This window comes from Zonotrichia leucophrys, unplaced genomic scaffold (genome assembly GCF_028769735.1).
Source record: "Zonotrichia leucophrys gambelii isolate GWCS_2022_RI unplaced genomic scaffold, RI_Zleu_2.0 Scaffold_281_67234, whole genome shotgun sequence".
In the NCBI taxonomy this organism is placed as follows: Eukaryota; Metazoa; Chordata; class Aves; order Passeriformes; family Passerellidae; genus Zonotrichia; species Zonotrichia leucophrys.
Window position 1 is genome coordinate 15595 of NW_026992486.1, and position 21309 is coordinate 36903.

The window sequence follows — 21309 nt, forward strand, 5'->3', positions numbered from 1 at the left end:
GGGACCCCTCCCCAAACTTGGGGATCCCCCAGGAGACCCCCAGATTTCCCCCCAAATTTGGGGGGACCCCCAGGCCCCCCCCCAGCCCCAAATCAGCCCCACCAGGAGCAGCAAAAATGGGGAAAAAACCTGACCCCAAAACCCCCCGGATTTGGGGTGAAAACCTCGGATTTTGGGCAAAAAACTTCAGATTTTGGGGTGAAAACGTCGGAATTGGGACCAAAGACATCAGAGTTGGGGTGAAAACGTCGGAATTTGGGGTGAAAACGTCGGAATTTGGGGTGAAAACCTCGGAATTTGGGGTGAAAACCTCGGATTTGGGGTGAAAACGTCGGAATTTGGGGTGAAAACCTCGGATTTGGGGCCGGAGCTGCAGCAGGAAATGGAAACCGCCCAGGTTGGACCCAAAACCTCCAGATTTGAGCCCAAATCTCAGGTGAGGAGAACAAAAAAATCTTAATTTTGGGGCTTGGAAACGTGGGGCAGAAAAAGTTCAATTTTAGGGTGAAAATCGCTGAGTTTTGTTCAAAAATCCCCAATTTCAGGCTGCAAATTCCCGGTTTTACAATGAAAATTTTCAGCTTTACCTTAAAAACCCCAAATTTAGATGAAATCTCCCAATTTTGGGTTAGAACTGCTAATTTTGAGTGAGGATTGTGAATTTTGGGTTGAAATTTGTAATTTTGAGCTGAAACATCCAATTTTTGGGGTTGGCAATAGAAGTTCCAGGCTGAAAATTCCAATTTTGGGTGGAAAATCTCCGATTTTGGGGCAGAAAATGCCAAATTTGAGATAAAAATCCTGATTTTGGTGCCAAAAATGAGAATTTTGGACCAAAAAAAATCTCCAAGTTCTGTTGTTAAGGTGAAAATTTTCATTTTGGTGTTTGAAAGGCCCAATCTGGGAGTGGATTTAACAATTTTAGATAAAATTTCCTCATTTCAGGGTAAAACCACCCAGGTTTGGGACTCAGCTCCATTTCTATTGAAATCCTCAATTTTGTGTCCTAAAAATGCAAAATTTGGGGCTGAAATTCCCTGGTTTGTTACCAAAAATCCAAAATTAGGCCTGAAAATCCCCATTTTGTTGCCAACACGGTGAATTTCAGGCTGAAAATGCTGAATTTTACCCTGAAACTTCAAATTTTAGCCTGGAAATCCTGAACTTTGGTCCAAAGATCACAAATTTTAGGTTTAAAAACCTGAATTTTACCCTGAAATTCAAAATTTGTTGCTCCCAACTCCCATTTTTCCCTCAAAAATTCTCTTTTTTGGGTTTATTGAGGCCTAAAAATGTCCAGTTTGGGGCTCAAAATCCTCATTTTGCTGCTGAAAAAAGCGAATTTGAGGCCAAAAATCCCAAATTTTTACTGGACACCCTCAAATTTTGTGCTGCAAACCTCACTTTTGGCCCAAACCTGACAAATTTTAGCCTGAAAATCCTGTTTGTTTTTTTTTTTTTCCTCAAAACCTCAAATTTTGGAGCTAAAAACGCCACAATTTCAGTTCAAACCCCCAATTTTGGTGGGCGAAAAAAAAAAATTCCAGACTGAAAATTGCAAATTTTGAGCTGAAAACTTCAAATTTGAGGCTGAAATCTCTGAAATTTGGGGTAAAAGCTCTGAGATTTGGGGTGCCAGTCCCCAATTTTGGGGTGCCATTCCCAGTTTTGGGGTGCCAGTGTGGAATTTGGGGTGTCGTTCCCAGTTTTGGGGTGTCCCCTCGTTTTTGGGGTGTCGTTTTTGGGGTGCCATTGCCGTTTTTGGGGCGTCACTGGGGAATTTGGGGGTGCCATTCCCCATTTTTAGGGTGTCTCTCCCCATTTTTGGGGTGCCAGTCCCCAATTTTGGGGTGCCAGTGTGGAATTTGGGGTGCTGGTTTTGGGGTGTCTGTCAGTTTTTGGGGTGCCGTTTTTGGGGGTGCCATTCCCCATTTTTGGGGTGTCTGTCAGCTTTTGGGGTGCTGTTTTTGGGGTGTCAGTGTGGAATTTGGGGTGTCGTGTGTTTGGGGTCCCATTGCTGTTTTGGGGTGTCCCCATTTTGGGTGCGTTTTTGGGGTTCCATTCCGTTTTGGGGTGTCTCTCCCATGCGGGCCTTCCCCCATTTTGGGTGTCAGTGTGAATTTGGGTGTCTGTCTGTTTTTGGGGGCCATTCCCATTTTTGGGGTGTCCCTCCCTGCTCAGGCCCTGCCCCGTTTTTGGGGTGCCAGTGTGGAATTTGGGGTGCCGTTTTTGGGGTTCCGTTCCCCGTTTTTGGGGTTCCATTCCCCGTTTTTGGGGTGTCCCTCCGGCAGGCCCTGCCCCTGCTCTGGGGTGACATTCCCCAATTTGGGGTGCCGGTTTTGGGGTGTCAGTGTGGAATTTGGGGTGCCGGTTTTTGGGGTGTCTGTCAGCTTTTGGGGTGCTGTTTTTGGGGGTGCCATTCCCCATTTTTGGGGTGTCTGTCAGCTTTTGGGGTGCTGTTTTTGGGGTGTCAGTGTGGAATTTGGGGTGCTGGTTTTGGGGTGCCATTGCTGTTTTTGGGGTGTCTCTCCCCATTTTTGGGGTGCCGTTTTTGGGGTTCCATTCCCCGTTTTTGGGGTGTCTCTCCCCATGCAGGCCCTTCCCCCATTCTGGGGTGTCAGTGTGGAATTTGGGGTGTCTGTCTGTTTTTGGGGTGCCATTCCCCATTTTTGGGGTGTGTGTCAGCTTTTGGGGTGCTGTTTTTGGGGTGTCGGTGTGGAATTTGGGGTGTCTGTCTGTTTTTGGGGTGCCGTTCCCCATTTTTGGGGTGCCATTGCCGTTTTTCGGGTCTCTGTCCCTGTTTTTTGGGGTGCAGTTTTTGGGGTTCCATTCCCGGTTTTGGGGTGCCGTTTTTGGGGTCTCTGTCAGCTTTTGGGGTGCTGTTTTTGGGGTGGCAGTGTGGAATTTGGGGTGCCGTTTTCGGGGTTCCGTTCCCCGTTTTCGGGGTGTCCCTCCCGCCCAGGCCCTGCCCCCGCTCTGGGGTGACATTCCCCAATTTGGGGTGCTGTTTTTGGGGTGTCTGTCCGGTTTTGGGGTGCGTTTGGTTCCATTCCCGTGTGTTTGGGTGTCCTCGCCCCAGCTCTCGTCTGGGGTGTCTGTCAGCTTTTGGGGTGCTGTTTTTGGGGTGGCAGTGTGGATTTTGTGGTGCCGTTTTTGGGGTTCCATTCCCCGTTTTTGGGGTGTCCCTCCCACCCAGGCCCTGCCCCCTTCTGGGGTCAGTGTGGAATTGGTGCCATTTTGGGTGCTGTCAGCTTGGCGTGCTGTTTTTGGGGTGGCAGTGTGGATTTTGGGGTGCCGGTTTTGGGGTGTCTGTCAGTTTTTGGGGTGCCGTTTTCGGGGTTCCGTTCCCCGTTTTCGGGGTGTCCCTCCCGCCCCGGCCCTGCCCCCGCTCTGGCCGGAGCTGATAAAGGGCCGCGGCCCCGCCCGGCCCCCCCCCAGCAACCGCCGCGGCCCCAGGATCTGATAAGGCCTTATCAGCCCCCGGCAGCCCCGGGGCCGTTACCGCCCCCCCGCTGCACCCCAAAACCCCCAGAGCGCCCCAAAACCCCCAGAGCGCCCCAAAATCCCCCCGAACCCCCCGAACCCCGCCGGCCCCACAGCCCAGGTGAGCTCTGACCCCCCCAAACCCCCCCGGGGCCCCCCCAGATTTTGGGGTGTCCGGGGGGGGGGGGAGGGGCAGGGGTGGGGTCCTGGAGCCCCTCCCACTTCCCCCCCCGTGTCCGTCCGTCTGTCCGGGACAGGGACAGCGGGACAGGGACGGACACGGCGGCGCCAGGTCAGGGACCCCCGGGTTTGGGGGTTCAGGGGGAAACGGGGAGAGCTTGGGGGGCGTTTGGGGGATCCCAAGGGTTTGGGGGTCCCAGTTTGGGAATTTTGGGGGTGTCCAGTTTGGGGGTTTGGGGGGTCCCAGTTTGGGGATTTGGGGGTTTTGAGGGTTTTTGGGGGTGCCCAGTTTGGGGATTTGGGTTGGGAGTCCAGTTTGGGGGTTTGGGGGTTGTGGGGTTTGGGGGTGCCCAGTTTGGGGATTTGGGGTTTTGGGGGTTTTGGGTTTTGGGGTTCCCAGGGGTTTGGGTATCCCTGGTTTGAGGATTTTGGGGTTTGAGGGTCCCCAGTTTGGGGTGGTCAGGGTTTGGGGGTGCCTGGTTTGAGGATTTTAGGGTTTGGGGGTGCCCAAGGGTTTGGGGGTCCCAGTTTGGGGATTTGGGGGTTTGGGGGTTTCCCAGTATGGGGATTTTGGGGTTCCCAGAGGTTTGGGGTCCCAATTTGGCGATTTTGGGGATCCCTGGGTTTGGGGTCCCTGATTTGAGGATTTTAGGGTTTGGGGTCCCAAGGGTTTGGGGGTTCCCAGTTTGGGGATTTTGGGGTTTGAGGGTTTGGGGGTGCCCAGTTTGGGGTTTTGGGGGTCCCAGTTTGGGGGTTTGGGGTTTGGGGGGTCCCAGTTTGGGGATTTTGGGGTTCCCAGTTTGGGGGTTTGGGGGTTCCAGTTTGGGGATTTGGGGGTCCCAGTTTGGGGGTTTGGGGTTTGGGGTGCCCAGTTGGGGGATTTGGGGTTTGGGGGGTCCCAGTTTGGGGATTTGGGGGTTTGAGGGTTTGGGGGTGCCCAGTTTGGGGGTTTGGGGTTTTGGGGTACCCGGTTTGGGAATTTTAGGGTTTGGGGGTGCCCAAGGGTTTGGGGGTGCCCAGTTTGGGGGTTTTGGGTTTGGGGGTCCCAGTTTGGGAATTTTGGGGTTCTTGGGGTTTGGGGGTCCCCAATTTGGCGACTTTGGGGTTTGGGATCCCTGGTTTGGGAATTTTGGGGTTTGAGGTTCCCCAGTTTGGGGTGGTCAGGGTTTGGGGATCCCAGTTTGGGGATTTGGGGTTTGGGGGTGCCCAAGGGTTTGGGGGTGCCGGTTTTGGGGGTCCCAGGTTTGGAGATTTGGGGATTTTGGGGCACCCAAGGGTTTGGGGGTTCACAGGGGTTTTGGGATCCCCAGTTTGGGATTTTTGCGATTGGGGACCCCCCAATTTGGAGATTTTGGGGTTCTCGGTTTGGGGGTTTGGGGGCACCCAGCGGCTGAGGGGTCCCAAGTGTGGGGGTTTGGGACCCCCCAGTTTGGGGATTTTGGGGTTTGGGGCACCCGGGGATTTGGGGATCCCCGGTTTGGGGATTTTGGGGTTTGGGGGCACGCGGGGGTTTGGGACCCCCCAGTTTGGGGGTTTTGGGGTTTGGGACCCCCCCAGTTTGGGGATTTTGGGGTTTGGGGCTCCCCAGTTTGGGGTGTTCAGGCTTTGGGGATTTTGGGGTTTGGGGTCCCGGGGTTTGGGGATTCCCAGGGGTTCAGGCCCCCCAATTTTGGGGTTTGGGGTGCCCGGGGGTTTGGGACCCCCCAGTTTGGGGGTTTTGGAGTTTGGGGGTCCCAGCTTGGGGTTTTGGGGGTTCGAGGGTACCCGGTTTGGGAATTTGGGGGTTCAGGGGTTCCAGTTCGAGGATTTTGGGGTTTGGGGGCACGCGGGGGTTTGGGACCCCCCAGTTTGAGGATTTTGGGGTTCGGGACCCCCAGTTTGGGGATTTTGGGGTTTGGGGCTCCCCAGTTTGGGGATTTCAGGGTTTGGGGGTCCCCGGGGTCTGGGGGTTCCCAGGGGTTCAGGACCCCCCAATTTGGGTATTATGAGGTTTGGGGGCACCCGGCGTTTGGGACCCCCCAGTTTGGGGGTTTTGGGGTTTGGGGGTCCCCAGTTTGGGGTATTCAGAGTTTGGGGATTTCGGGGTTTGGGGATTCCCAGGGGTTCAGGACCCCCCAATTTTGGGGGTTTGGGGGTGCCCGGGGGTTTGGTACCCCCCAGTTTGAGGATTTTGGGGTTTGGGGCTCCCCAGTTTGGGGATTTTGGGGTTTGGGGATTTTGGGGTTTGGGGATTTCGGGGTTTGGGGGTTCCCAGGGGTTCAGGACCCCCCAATTTGGGTATTATGGGGTTTGGGGGTGCCCGGAGGTTTGGGACCCCCCAGTTTGGGGATTTTGGAGTTCGGGACCTCCCAATTTGGAGGTTTTGGGGTTTGGGGGCACCCGGGGGTTCAGGGGAAGAATTTGGGGTGCCCTGTGAGCCGCAGGGGTTGGGGACCCCCAAATCCCAATTTGGGCATCCTGAGAGTTTGGGGTGATTTGGGGGGCACTGAGGGTTTTGGGGTCACTCGGGGGTTTTGGGGTGCTGATGGGGTTGGCACTGAGGGCTTTGGGTTTTTGGGGTGCTGATTTGGGGTCCCACAGGATTTTGGGGTGCTGATGTGGGGGCTCTGTGCAGGTACCCCCCGTGCCAGTTTTGGGGTCACTCAGGGGTTTTGGGGTGCTGCTTTGGGGTCACTCAGGGGTTTTGGGTTTTTGGGGTGCTGCATTGGGGATTTTGGGGTGCTGACTGGGCTCTCTCTGCACGCACCCCCGTGCCGTTTTTGGGGTGCTAATTTGGGTCACTCAGGGTTTTTGGGGTGCTGCCCCTGTGCCGGGTTTGGGGTCACTCAGGGTTTTTGGGGTGCTGCCCCTGTGCCGGGTTTGGGGTCACTCGGGTTTTGGGGTTTTTGGGGGCTGACCTGGTGTCCCTCCACAGCCACCCCTGGTGCTGTTTTTGGGGTGCTAATTTGGGGTTTTGGGGATTTTGAGGGATTTTGGGGGTGCTGATTTGGGGTCTCTCTGCAGCCACCCCCGGTGCCGTTTTTGGGGTGCTGATTTGGGGTTTTTGGGATTTTGGGGTGCTGCTTTGGGGTTTTGGGGTGCTGATTTCGGGTTTTTGGGATTTTGGGGTGCTGATTTGGGATTTTGGGGTGCTGATTTGGGTTTTTGGGGTGCTGATTTGGGGTCCCTCCGCAGGCGCCCCGGTGCCGTTTTTGGGGTGCTGCTTTCGGGTTTTTGGGTTTTTGGGTGGTGATTTGGGGTTTTTGGGGTTTTTGGGGTGCTATATTGGGATTTTGGGTGCTGCTTTGGGATTTGTGGTGCTGCTTTGGGATTTTGGGGTGCTGATTTCGGGTTTTGGGGTGCTGATTTTGGGTCCCTCCGCAGCCGCCCCCGGTGCCGTTTTTGGGTTGCTGCTTTGGGTTTTTGGGTTGCTGATTTGGGTTTTGGGTGTGCTTTGGGTTTTTGGGGTGCTGCTTTCGGGTTTTCAGGTTTTTGGGGTGCTGACCGGGCTCCCTCCGCAGCCGCCCCGGTGCCGTTTTTGGGGTGCTGATTTCGGGTTTTGGGGTGCTGATTTCGGGTTTTTGGGGTGCTGATTTGGGATTTTGGGGTGCTGATTTCGGGTTTTTGGGTTTTTGGGGTGGTGATTTGGGGTTTTCGGGTTTTTGGGGTGCTGACCGGGCTCTCTGCGCAGGCGCCCTGGTGCCGTTTTTGGGGTGCTGATTTGGTGTTTTTGGGGTTTTGGGGTGCTGATTTGGGGTTTTTGGGATTTTGGGGTGCTGATTTGGGGTTTTTTGGGTTTTTGGGGTGTTGATTTGGGGATTTTGGGTGCTGATTTCGGGTTTTTGGGTTTTTGGGGTGCTGCTTTGGGGTTTTTGGGGTGCTGATTTCGGGTTTTTGGGTTTTTGGGGTGCTGATTTTGGGTTTTGGAGTGCTGATTTGGCGTTTTCTGGATTTTGGGTTGCTGCTTTGGGTTTTTGGGGTGCTGACCGGGCTCTCTCCGCAGCCGCCCCCGGTGCCGTTTTTGGGGTGCTGATTTCGGGTTTTTGGGTTTTTGGGTTGCTGCTTTGGGGTTTTTGGGTGCTGCTTTGGGGTTTTTGGGGTGCTGATTTCGGGTTTTGGGGTGCTGATTTGGGCTCCCTCCGCAGCCGCCCCCGGTGCCGTTTTTGGGGTGCTGATTTCGGGTTTTTGGGTTTTTGGGGTGCTGATTTGGGGTTTTTGGGTTTTTGGGGTGCTGATTTGGGGTTTTTGGGGTGCTGATTTGGGTCCTCCGCAGCGCCCCCGGTGCCGTTTTTGGGGTGCTGCTTTGGGGTTTTTGGGGTGCTGATTTGGGGTTTTTGGGTTTTTGGGGTGCTGACCGGGCTCCCTCCGCAGCCACCCCCGGTGCCGTTTTTGGGGTGCCCATGGAGTTTGTGACGCTGGGGGGGCCGGAGGGGCCCCCCCCGTTCCCGGACGAGGCCGGAGCGTTCCTGGGGCTGCCCGAGGGGCTGGAGCCGGGGGGGCTGCTGGGACCCCTCCCCCCCGCGCCAGGTACCCCCTGTGTCACCTGTGTGTCACCTGTGTGTCACCCGTGTGTCACCCGTGTGTCACCTGTGTGTCACCTGTGTGTCACCTGTACCTGTGTCACCCCCTGTCACCTCTGTGTCACCTGTGCCACCTGTGTTATCTGTGTGTCACCCGTGTGTCACCTGTGTGTCACCTGTACCTGTGTGTCACCCGTGTGTCACCCGTGTGTCACCCCTGTGCCACCTGTGTTATCTGTGTGTCACCCGTGTGTCACCTGTGTGTCACCCGTGTGTCACCTGTGTGTCACCTGTGTGTCACCTGTGTCACCTGTACCTGTGTGTCACCTGTGTGTCACCTGTGTCACCTCTGTGTCACCTGTGTCACCCGTGTGTCACCTATGTGTCACCTGTACCTGTGTCACCTGTGTGTCACCCGTGTGTCACCTGTGTCACCTGTGTATCACCTGTACCTGTGTCACCTGTGTTATCTGTGTGTCACCTGTGTCACCTGTGTGCCACCTCTGTGTCACCTGTGTGTCACCCGTGTGTCACCTGTACCTGTGTCACCCGTGTGTCACCCGTGTGTCACCTGTGTGTCACCTGTGTGTCTCCTGTGTGTCACCTGTGTGTCACCCGTGTGTCACCCGTGTGTCACCCATGTCACCTGTCTGTCACCTCTGTGTCACCTGGAGCCGGGGGGGCTGCTGGGACCCCTCCCCCCGCGCCAGGTACCCCCCTGTGCCACCTGTGTGTCACCCGTGTCACCTGTGCCACCTGTGTCAGCCATGTGTCACCTGTGTGACCTGTGTGTCACCCGTGTCACCTGTGTCATCCGTGTGTCACCTGTACCTGTGTCACACCTGTCACCTGTGTGTCACCTGTGTCACCTGTGTGTCACCTGTGCCACCTGTGTCACCCGTGTGTCACCTGTGTGTCACCTGTACCTGTGTGCCACCTGTGTGTCACCCGTGTGTCACCTGTGTGTCACCTGTGTGTCACCTGTGCCACCTGTGTGTCACCTGTGTCACCTGTGTGTCACCTGTGTGTCACCTGTGTGTCACCTGTGTTATCTGTGTCACCTGTGTCACCTGTGTCTCACCTGTGTCACCTGTACCTGTGTCACCTGTGTGTCACCCGTGTGTCACCTGTGTCACCTGTACCCCCTGTCACCTGTGTGTCACCTGCTCCACCTGTGTGTCACCTGTGTCACCTCTGTGTCACCTGTGTCACCTGTGTGTCACCCGTGTGTCACCTGTGTCACCTGTACCTGTGTCACCTGTACCTGTGTCACCTGTACCTGTGCCACCCCCTGTCACCTGTGTGTCACCTGTGTGTCACCCGTGTGTCACCTGTACCTGTGTCACCCCTGTGTCACCCGTGTGTCACCCGTGTGTCACCTGTGTGTCACCTGTGTGTCACCTCTGTGTCAGCTGTGTGTCACCCCTGTGTCACCCCTGTGTCACCCGTGTGTCACCCTTGTGTCACCTGTGTCACCTGTGTCACCTCTGTCACCTCTGTCACCCCCTGTCACCTGTGTGTCACCCGTGTCACCCGTGTGTCACCTCTGTGTCACCTGTGTGTCACCTGTGTCACCTGTGTGTCACCTGTGTCACCTATGTGTCACCTGTGTGTCACCCGTGTGTCACCTGTACCTGTATCACCTGTGTCACTTGTGTCACCTGTGTGTCACCCCCTGTCACCTCTGTGTCACCTGTACCTGTATCACCTCTGTTATCTGTGTCACCTGTGTCACCTCTGTCACCCCCTGTCACCCGTGTGTCACCTGTACCTGTGTCACCTGTACCTGTGTCACCTGTGTGTCACTGGGTCACCTCCTGTCACCTGTACCTGTGTCACCTGTGTTATTTGTGTCACCTGTGTCACCTGTACCTCTGTCACCTCTGTGTCACCTGTGTGTCACCTGGAGCCAGGGGGGCTGCTGGGGCCCCTCCCCCCCATGCCAGGTACCCCCTGTCACCTGTGTGTCACCTGGGTGTCACCCCTTGTGTCACCTGGATCATCCCTGGGTCACCTCTGTGTCACCCCCCCCCCCATGTCACCTGGGTCACTCCCATGTCACCCCCCTGTGTCATCTGGGTCACCTGTACCTGCGTCACCCCCCATGTCACCTGTACCTGTGTCACCACCGTCACCTCGGTCACCCCCCCATGTCACCTCGGTCACCCCTGAGTCACCTGGGTCACCCCTGTGTCACCCCCTGTGTCCCCCCTGTGTCTCCCGTGTGCCCCCAGTGTCCCCTCTGTCCCCCCAAAGCCCCACAGCCCCCCGTGCCCCCCATGTCCCTCTATCCCCCGTGTCCCCAATGTCCCCGTGTCCCCACACGTGTCCCTGTGCCCCATCCCCCGTGTCCCCAATGTCCCCAATGTCCCTGTGCCCCTGGCAGCTGTCCCTCCTTGTCCCTCCATGTCCCCCCTGTCCCCAATGTCCCCAGGCTGTCCCTGGTGCCCTGGGCTGAGGGGGGGTCTCTGGGGGGGTCCCTGTGTCCCCAATGATGTCCCCAATGATGTCCCCAATTATGTCCCCAATGCTGTCTCCAGACCGGCTGTCCCTGCTGTCCCCAATGTGTCCCCAATGTCCCCCCTGTGTCCCCAGGCCGGCTGTCCCTGGTGTCCCCAATGTGTCCCCAATGATGTCCCCAATGTGTCCCCAATGTCCCCACAATGTCCCCAATGATGTCCCCACAGTGTCCCCAATGTCCCCAATGATGTCCCCATTGTCCCCAATGATGTCCCCAATGATGTCCCCATTGTCCCCAGGCCGGCTGTCCCTGGTGTCCCCAATGTGTCCCCAATGTCCCCATTGTCCCAGGCCGGCTGTCCCTGGTGTCCCCATTGTCCCCAATGATGTCCCCAATGTGTCCCCATTGTCCCCAGGCCGGCTGTCCCTGGTGTCCCCAATGTCCCCAATGTCCCCACAATGTCCCCAATGTCCCCAATGTCCCCAATGTCCCCCCATTGTCCCCATTGTCCCCAGGCCGGCTGTCCCTGGTGTCCCCATTGTCCCCATTGTCCCCATTGTCCCCAGGCCGGCTGTCCCTGGTGTCCCCAATGATGTCCCCATTGTCCCCAATGTGTCCCCATTGTCCCCAATGTGTCCCCATTGTCCCCATTGTCCCCATTGTCCCCAATGTGTCCCCATTGTCCCCATTGTCCCCAGGCCGGCTGTCCCTGGTGTCCCCATTGTCCCCATTGTCCCCAATGTCCCCAATGTCCCCATTGTCCCCAGGCCGGCTGTCCCTGGTGTCCCCAATGTCCCCATTGTCCCCAATGTCCCCATTGTCCCCAATGTCCCCATGTCCCCATTGTCCCCATTGTCCCCAGGCGGCTGTCCCTGGTGCCCTGGCCGAGGGGGGTCCCTGGTGTACCCAATGTCCCCAATGATGTCCCCAATGATGTCCCATTGTCCCCAATGTCCCCAGGCCGGCTGTCCCTGGTGCCCTGGGCTGAGGGGGGGTCCCTGGTGTCCCCAATGTCCCCAATGTGTCCCCAATGTCCCCAATGTCCCCATTGTCCCCAGGCCGGCTGTCCCTGGTGCCCTGGGCCGAGGGGGGGTCCCTGGGGGGTCCCTGGGGTCCCCCCGCCCCCCCCCCGGAGCCCCCCCGGTTCCTGGAGCTGCTGCAGCCGCCCCGGAGCCCCCCCAGCGCGGGACCCCCCCTGCTGCCCCCCCCGGGGCCCCCGGCCTGCGGTGAGAGACTGGGAGAGACTGGGATGGACTGGGATAACTGGGGTAAACTGGAATGGACTGGGAGAGACTGGGAATGGGACTGGGAATGGACTGGGGATGGGACTGGGATACTGGGAAAATGGGGGGACTGGAGAGACTGGGGGGGACTGGAGAAAACTGGGAATGGACTGGGAGAGACTGGGAGAAACTGGGATGGACTGGGAGAGACTGGGAATGGACTGGGAGGGACTGGGAATGGGATAAACTGGGAATGGACTGGGAATGGGACTGGGATAAACTGGGATATACTGGGAGAAACTGGGAATGGGAATGGGATAGACTGGGATATACTGGGGTAAACTGGGATGGACTGGGAATGGGACTGGGATATACTGGGGTAAACTGGGAATGGACTGGGAATGGGATAGACTGGGAATGGACTGGGATAAACTGGGATATACTGGGATATAATGGGAGAAACTGGGAATGGACATACTGGGAATGGACATACTGGAATAGACTGGGATGGACTGGGGTTATAAACTGGGATGGACTGGGGTAAACTGGGATGGACTGGGAGAGACTGGAGAGACTGGGATGGACTGGGAATGGGACTGGGATATACTGGGGTAAACTGGGAATGGACTGGGAGAGACTGGGAGGACTGGGAGAAACTGGGAGAAACTGGGAGAGACTGGGATATACTGGGAGAAACTGGGAATGGGACTGGGGTAAACTGGGATGGACTGGGAGAGACTGGGGGGGACTGGGAGAAACTGGGAATGGACTGGGAACGGGACTGGGATATACTGGGATGGACTGGGACTGGGAATGGGAATGGGGTAAACTGGGGTAAACTGGGAATGGGACTGGGATAAACTGGGATATACTGGGATGGACTGGGGTAAACTGGGATGGACTGGGAGAGACTGGGGTAAACTGGGAATGGGACTGGGAGGAACTGGAATGGACTGGGGGGGGACTGGGATAAACTGGGAATGGACTGGCGTAAACTGGGAGAGACTGGGAATGGGATAAACTGGGAATGGACTGGGATAAACTGGGATATACTGGGATATAATGGGAGAAACTGGGAATGGGACTGGGAATGGACTGGGAATGGGACTAGGATATACTGGGATATACTGGGATGGACTGGGATAAACTGGGGTAAACTGGGAGAGACTGGGAGGGAAATGGGAACTGGGATATCTGGAAGACTGGGAATGGGATGGGATAAACTGGATAATGGGAAACTGGGAATGGGATAGACTGGAATAACTGGGAATGGGGACTGGGAATGGGATGGGATAATACTGGGGTAAACTGGGAGAGACTGGGAATGGACTGGGAAGGGGGGACTGGGATAGACTCGGAATGGGATGGGGATAAACTGGGAGAGACTGGGAGAGACTGGGAATGGACTGGGAGGGGGGCTGGGGGGGTGAACTGGGGACTGGTATACTGGGATGACTGGGTGATAATGGCATATGGGATAAACTGGGAATGATTACTGGGGTAAACTGGGTAAACTGGGATAACTGGGATGGACTGGAGGGACTGGATGGACTGGAATGGAGTGGGACTGGGGTGATGGAATGGGACTGGGAGGGGCTGGGGGGGCTCACTGGGGGGCACTGGTTCATACTGGGATGGACTGGGAGGGACTGGGGGGGCTCACTGGGGGGCACTGGTTCATACTGGGACGCACTGGGAGGGACTGGGGGTTGTACTGGTTTGTAGTGGAGCTGGTACTGGTCCATACTGGGGCACAGATTGGTTTGTGTCGGCTTGTACTGGTTTATGCTGGTCTATACTGGTTTATACTGGTGCAGGATATTCTGTATTGGTCTGTACTGGTTTATACTGGTGCAGGATATCTTACAGTAGTCACTGCTGGTTTATACTGGTCTGTACTGGTTTATAGTGGTGTGGGATATTCTATACTGGTCTGTACTGGTTTATACTGGTGCAGAATATCCTATATTGGTCTGTGCAGGTTTATACTGGTGTGGGATATTCTGTACTGGTTTATACTGGTCTGTACTGGTTTATACTGGTGTGGGATATTCTATACTGGTCTGTACTGGTTTATACTGGTGTAGGATATTTTATACTGGTCTGTACTGGTTTATACTGGTGTGAGATATTCTATATTGGTCTGTACTGGTTTATACTGGTGCAGAATATCCTATAGTGGTCTGTACTGGTTTACACTGGTCTGTGCAGGTTTATACTGGTGTAGGATATTTTATAGTGGTCTGTACTGGTTTATACTGGTGTAGGATACTTTATGCTGGTCTATACTGGTTTATACTGGTGTAGAATATTTTATAGTGGTCTATACTGGTTTATACTGGTGTGAGATATTCTATATTGGTCTGTACTGGTTTATACTGGTCTGTGCAGGTTTATACTGGTGTAGGATATTTTATACTGGTCTGTGCAGGTTTATACTGGTGTAGGATATTTTATACTGGTCTGTACTGGTTTATACTGGTGTAGGATATTTTATAGTGGTCTGTACTGGTTTATACTGGTGTAGGATACTTTATGCTGGTCTATACTGGTTTATACTGGTGTAGAATATTTTATAGTGGTCTATACTGGTTTATACTGGTGTAGGATATTTTATAGTGGTCTGTACTGGTTTATACTGGTGTACGATATTTTATAGTGGTCTATACTGGTTTATACTGGTGTAGGATATTTTATACTGGTCTGTACTGGTTTATACTGGTGTAGGATATTTTATACTGGTCTGTACTGGTTTATACTGGTGTAGGATATTTTATACTGGTCTATACTGGTTTATACTGGTGCAGGATATTTTATAGTGGTCTGTACTGGTTTATACTGGTGCAGGACATTCTATACTGGTCTGTACTGGTTTAAACTGGAGCTTACTGTTCCGTACTGGTCCGTACTGGTCCATACTGGTTTATACTGGGCAGAGTGTGGGAGCTGGGGGTGGGTGCTGGGCTGTGTGCTCTGGTGTACTGGTCTGTACTGGTTTGTGCTGGTCTGTACTGGTTTGTGCTGGTCTGTACTGGTTTATACTGGGCAGGAAGTCGGAACTTCAGGGGGTACTGGGGGTGCTGCCCTCTGGTGGTCAGTAGGGGTTGGTACTGGGCCATACTGGTCCGTACTGGTCCTTACTGGTCTGTACTGGGCCATACTGGTCTGTACTGGTCCTTACTGGTCCATACTCACCCATATTTGTCCGTACTAGTCCATACTGGTTTATACTGGCCTGTACTGGTCCATACTGGTCTGTACTGGCACTAACAAGTCTATTACTGGTCCTTACTGGTCCATACTGGTTGTCACTGCTCCATTCTGGCCTATACTGGCCCGTACTGCTCTGTATGGGTCTGTACTGGTCCATACTGGTCCGTACTGGTTCTCACTGGTCCATACCAGTCTGTTCTGGTCCATATGGGTCTGTACTGGCCCATACTGGACCTCACTGGTCCATACTAGTCCGTACTGGTCCATCCTGCTTCATACTGGTCCATACTGCCCATACTGGTTCTCACTGGTCTGTACTGGTTCATACTGGTCCTTACTGGTCTGTACTGGTCCGTACTGGTTCATACTGGTCCTTACTGGTCTGTACTGGTCCATACTGGTCTGTATGGGTCTGTACTGTCCCATACTGGTTCTCACTGGTCTATACTGGTCTGTACTGTCCCATACTGGTCTGTACTGGTTCTCACTGGTCTGTACTGGCCCATACTGGTCTGTACTGGTCTGTATGGGTCTGTACTGTCCCATACTGGTTCTCACTGGTCCATACTGGTCTGTATGGGTCTGTACTGGTCCATACTGGTCCGTACTGGTTCTCACTGGTCTGTACTGTCCCATACTGGTTCTCACTGGTCCATACTGGTCTGTACGGGTCTATACTGGTCCGTACTGGTCCATACTGGTCCATACTGGTCTGTATGGGTCTGTACTGGTCCATACTGGTCCGTACCGGTCCTTACTGGTCCGTACTGGTCTGTACTGGGCAGAGGCGCGCGAGTGCGTGAACTGCGGGGCGACGGCGACGCCGCTGTGGCGCCGGGACGGCACCGGGCACTACCTGTGCAACGCCTGCGGGCTGTACCACCGGCTCAACGGGCACAACCGGCCCCTCATCCGGCCCAAGAAACGCCTGGTGAGCCCCAGACACACCCAAATACACCCCAGATACACCCCAGATACACCCAAATACACCCCGAATACAGCCAAAACACCAAACACATACACCCAACACCAACACCCAACCAAATAACAACCAACAAAAATCATACACCCTGAATACACCCCAAATGTACCCCAAATACACCCTGAATACACCCTGAATACACCCAAACACACCCTGAACACACCTGAATACAGCCCAAATACACCCAAATTACCCAAATACCCCCCAAATACACACTGAATACACCCTGAATACAGCCCTGAACACACCCTGAATACACCCCATGAATACACCCTGAATATATCCTGAATACCCCCAGATACACCCCGAATACACCCGAATACACCCCAAAACACACCCCAAATACACCCTAATACAGCCCAAGTACACCCGAATGCACCCGAATACACCCCAGATACCCCGAATACACCCTGAATACACCCAAACACACCCAAACACCAACCCCAAATACACCCTGAATACACCCCATGATACCCCAATACACCCCAATACACCCCAGATTACCCCAAATACACCCGGTACAGATACACCCCAAAACACACCCAAATAACCCAAATAACCCCAAATACACCCTGAATACACCCTGAATACACCCCAAATACACCCCAAATACACCCCAAATACACCCCAAATACACCCCAGATACACCCCAAATACACCCTGAATACACCCCAAATACACCCCAAACACACCCTGAATACACCCCTGACATACACCCCAAACACATCCCAAATGTACCCAAATACTACCCCAAACACAACACCCCAGATACACCCAAAAACACCCTGAATACAGCCCAGATACACCCAAATTACCCCAAATACACCCCGGGTACCAGATACACCCAATACACCCCAATAACCCAAATATACCCCAAATACACCCTGAATACACCCCAAATACAGCCTGAATACACCCTGAATATGCACCCTGAATACACCCTGAATACACCCTGAATACACCCCAGATACACCCCGAATATACCCTGAATACACCCTGAATACACCCCGAATACACCCCAAATACACCCCGAATACACCCCAAATACACCCTGAATATACCCTGAATACACCCCAGATACACCCTGAATACACCCCAAATACACCCAAACACACCCCAGGGGTACAGATACACCCCAAATACACCCCAAACACACCCCCAAATATACCCCAAAACACCCCAAATATACCCCAAACACCCGGGGTACAGATACACCCAAAATACACCCCAAATACACCCAAAAACACCCGGAGCCAAAACACCCCAAATATACCCCAAACACACCCCAAAACCACCCCAAAAACAGCCCAAAAACACCCTGGGAGCCAAATACACCCCTAATACACCCCAGGATACAAATGCACCCCAAAAACACCCCAAAAACACCCCAAAAACACCCTGAGAGCCCAAAACTACCCCAAACACACCTGGGGATCTAAATACACCCCCAAAACACCCCGGGAGCCCAAATACACCCCAAAAGCACCCCAGGACCCAAAGTAACCCTGGGGAACCCCAAATAATCCTGAGAACCCCAAAACCACCCCAAAAACTGCCCAAGACCCCAAATGCACACCAAATACTCCCTGGGGACCAAATACGCCCCAAATACACCCTGGGACCCCAAAAACACCCTGGGGAACCCCAAAATAACCCTGGTCAGCCCCAAAAACCCCCCAGGACCCCAAAATAATGCCCAGGGACCCCAAAATCACCCCAGAGACCCAAAAATACGCCTGGGAACCCCAAAATCCAGCCCTGGGGACCCCAAATTCCCCTAAACCCCCCCTTACACCCCAAAACTCCCTCAAGCCCCCCCAAATTCCCCTCTGATGCCTCCCAGTGCCCCCAAAATCTCCTTTTAGTGCCCCCCCAACCTTTCCCAAATCCCCCCAAACCCTTCCTTGCACCCCCAAATCCCCCCAAACCCTTCCTTGCACCCCCAAATCCCCATCCAGCCTCCCCGACACCCCCAAATCCCCCCAAACCCCCTCCTTACACCCCCAAATCCTCTTTTGGTCTCCCCAAACTCCTCCTTATGGCCCCAAATCCATCCCAAACCCCCTCTGACCCCCCCAAATCCCCTCCCAGTGCCCCCAGACCCCCTTTACCCCCCAAATCCCCTCTCAGTGCCCCCAATCCCCCTCATTTACCCCCCAAACCCCTCCCAGTGCCCCCAAACCCTCTCAGTGACCCCAAACTCGCTCTGCTCCCCCAAATCCCCTCTCAGGGTCCCCAATCCCCCTCATTTACTCCCCAAACCCCTCTCGGTGCCTCCAGACCCCCTTTACTCCCCCCCAATCCCCTCTCAGTGCCCCCAAAACTGCTCTGCTCCCCCAAATCCCCTCTCAGCGCCCCCAAATCCCCCTCATTTACCCCCCAATCCCCGTCATTTACCCCCCAAATCCCCTCCCAGTGCCCCCAAACCCCTCCCAGTGCCCCCAATCCCCCTCTGCTGCCCCCAGACCCCCTTTACCCCCCAAATCCCCTCTCAGTGCCCCCAAACCCCCTTGGAGTCCCCCAATCTGCTCCCAGTGCCCCCCAAACCCCTCCCAGTGCCCCCAAATCCCCCTCATTTACCCCCCAATCCCCGTCATTTACTCCCCAAACCCCTCTCAGTGACCCCAATCCCCCTCGTTTACCCCCCCAAACCCTTCATTTACCCCCCAAACCCCTCCCAGCGCCCCCAAATCCCTCATTTCCCCCCAGTCCCCCCGCTGACGCTCTCCCTTCCGCAGCTGGTGAGCAAACGCGCCGGCACCGTGTGCAGCAACTGCCAGACCAGCACCACCACGCTGTGGAGGCGCAGCCCCCGCGGGGACCCCGTCTGCAACGCCTGCGGGCTCTACTACAAACTGCACCGGGTGAGGGGCCCAAAATACCCCAAAATATCCCAAAATATCCCTGAGATATCCCACACCCCGTCTGCAACGCCTGCGGGCTCTACTACAAACTGCACCGGGTGAGGGGCCCAAAATACCCCAAAATATCCCAAAATATCCCAAACCCCGTCTGCAACGCCTGCGGGCTCTACTACAAACTGCACCGGGTGAGGGGCCCAAAATATCCATAAAATACCCCAAAATATCCCCAAAATATCCCTGAGATACCCCACACCCCGTCTGCAACGCCTGCGGGCTCTACTACAAACTGCACCGGGTGAGGGACCCCAAAATATCCATAAAATACCCCAAAATATCCCTGAGATACCCCAAAATATCCCCAAAATACCCCTAAAATATCCCCAAAATACCCCAAACCCCGTCTGCAACGCCTGCGGGCTCTACTACAAACTGCACCGGGTGAGAGACCCCAAAATATCCCCAAAATATCCCCAAAATATCCCACACCCCGTCTGCAACGCCTGCGGGCTCTACTACAAACTGCACCGGGTGAGGGGCCCAAAATATCCATAAAATACCCCAAAATATCCCCAAAATACCCCAAAATATCCCAAAATATCCCTGAGATACCCCAAAATATCCCCAAAATACCCCAAAATATCCCCAAAATACCCCAAAATATCCCTGAGATACCCCAAAATATCCCACACCCCGTCTGCAACACCTGCGGGCTCTACTACAAACTGCACCGGGTGAGAGACCCCAAAACCACTCAAAATATCCTAAAATATCCCCAAAATACCCCTAAATGTCCCTGAGCCACCCCAAACCCCGTCTGCAACGCCTGCGGGCTGTGCTACAAACAGAACCAGGTGAGAGACCCAAAACCACCCTAAAATATCCATAAATATCCCCAAAATATCCCAAACCCCATCTGCAATGCCTGTGGGCCTCTGCTACAAACTGCACCGGGTGAGAGACCCCAAAACCACCCTAAAACCACCCTAAAATATCCCAAAAATATCCATAAAACATCCCTGAAATATCCCTAAACCACCCTAAAATATCCCAAAAATATCCATAAAACATCCCTGAAATATCCCTAAACCACCCTAAAATATCCCTAAACCACCCCAAACACCAATCCCCGTGGGCTGTACTACAAACTGCATTAGGTGAGGGACCCCAAAACCATCCCAAAATCTCCCTAAAACACCCTAAAATATCCCAAACCCCATCTGCAACACCTGCGGCCTCTACTACAAATTGCACAGGGTGAGAGACCCCAAAATATCCCTAAAATATCCCTAAATACCCCAAAACCAGGCCAGGACATGGGGAACCCCCAAATCCCCTCAGCTCAAGGGGGTGATGGGGTCTGGGAGGGAATTTTTGGGGTTGGGAACTTTGGGGGGATCCAGACCCCTGGCCGGGATTTTGGGAATCTTCCCCAGATTTTGGGACACCCCAGGATTTGGGGAGCCCCCCCCTCCGATTTGGGGACCCTCTTCCATTTCTGGGACCCCCCCGGATCTGGGTAATCCCCCCGGATTTCAGGATCCCCCCTGGATTTTGGGACCACCCCAGAGTTGGGGACCCCTCCCTGCCCGGGTTTTGGGACTCCTGGCTCGGATTTGGGGACCACCCCCCCAATATTTAGGGACCCCGCCCCCATATTTGGGGACCCCACCCCCATATTTGCGGACCTCCCCCAGATTTGGTGAATCCCCCCAGTTTTCAGGACCCTCCCTGGATTTTGGGACCACCCCAGAGTTGGGGACCCCTCCCTCCCCGGGTGGATTTGGGGACCTCCCCCCAGATTTGGGGACTTTGGGACACCCCCACCAGATTTGGGGAACCCTGGCCCAGATTTGCCCCACCCCCCCCGGATTTGGGGCCACACTTTAAGGTTTGGGGACCCCCCCAGATTTGGGGACCCCCCTAACCCCGTTTCCCCCTCCCCAGGTGAACCGGCCGCTGACGATGCGCAAGGACGGCATCCAGACCCGCAACCGCAAGGTCTCGGCCAAGGGCAAGAAGCGGCGCCAGGGGGGGGGCGCCGGCCCCGGGGGGGTCCCCGAAACCTCGGCGGGGCCCCCCCTGCCCCCCCCCGCGCCCCCCCAGCCGCCCCCCGAGGACCCGGCCTCGCTCTTCGCCCTGGGGCCGCTGGTGCTGTCCGGGCACCTCCTGCCCTTCCCCGGCCCCGCCGGGCCCTTCCTGGGCGGCGAATTCGGGGCCGCCCCCGGCGCGGCGCCCCCCGGGCTCAGCCCGCAGCTCTAACGGGGGGGGTCCCAGTACAGTTCGGTACCGACAGAGCCCGACTCGGCCTCGTTCTTTGGGGGGGGGGGGGGGAATGGGGGGACGTGTGCAGCTGCGGGTGGGGGCGGTGTTTGGGGCGGGAACACAAAAATCCTTAATAAAGGGG

At 55.1% G+C, this 21309-nt stretch overlaps 1 protein-coding gene across 3 annotated transcripts; it reads left to right on the plus strand.

Annotated features, from left to right (window-relative positions):
* The first annotated feature begins 88 nt into the window (after positions 1 to 88).
* Positions 89 to 21202, plus strand: GATA1 (GATA binding protein 1). 3 transcript variants are annotated; one of them, XM_064700952.1, is made up of 6 exons: positions 89 to 436; positions 8014 to 8169; positions 11682 to 11849; positions 15845 to 15990; positions 18780 to 18905; positions 20850 to 21202. In XM_064700952.1, exons 2-6 carry the CDS (start codon positions 8043 to 8045, stop codon positions 21162 to 21164), a joined length of 882 nt encoding a protein of 293 aa, XP_064557022.1. In that variant the 5' UTR covers positions 89 to 436; positions 8014 to 8042; the 3' UTR covers positions 21165 to 21202. The 3 variants fall into 3 exon arrangements, with proteins under 3 accessions (XP_064557022.1, XP_064557024.1, XP_064557023.1); XM_064700953.1 differs by lacking the exon at positions 89 to 436 and adding an exon at positions 3731 to 3775; XM_064700954.1 differs by lacking the exon at positions 11682 to 11849.
* The last annotated feature ends 107 nt before the right edge of the window (positions 21203 to 21309 follow it).

What these genes read in the sequence shown, in the direction of transcription:
- GATA1 (XM_064700952.1), top strand. Translation starts at nt 8,043, where the DNA reads ATGGAGTTTGTGACGCTGGGGGGGCCGGAGGGGCCCCCCCCGTTCCCG. An exon ending in ACCCCTCCCCCCCGCGCCAG is followed by an intron (nt 8,170 to 11,681) that starts GTACCCCCTGTG and finishes CATTGTCCCCAG; the next exon opens with GCCGGCTGTCCCTGGTGCCC. An exon ending in TCCGGCCCAAGAAACGCCTG is followed by an intron (nt 15,991 to 18,779) that starts GTGAGCCCCAGA and finishes TCCCTTCCGCAG; the next exon opens with CTGGTGAGCAAACGCGCCGG.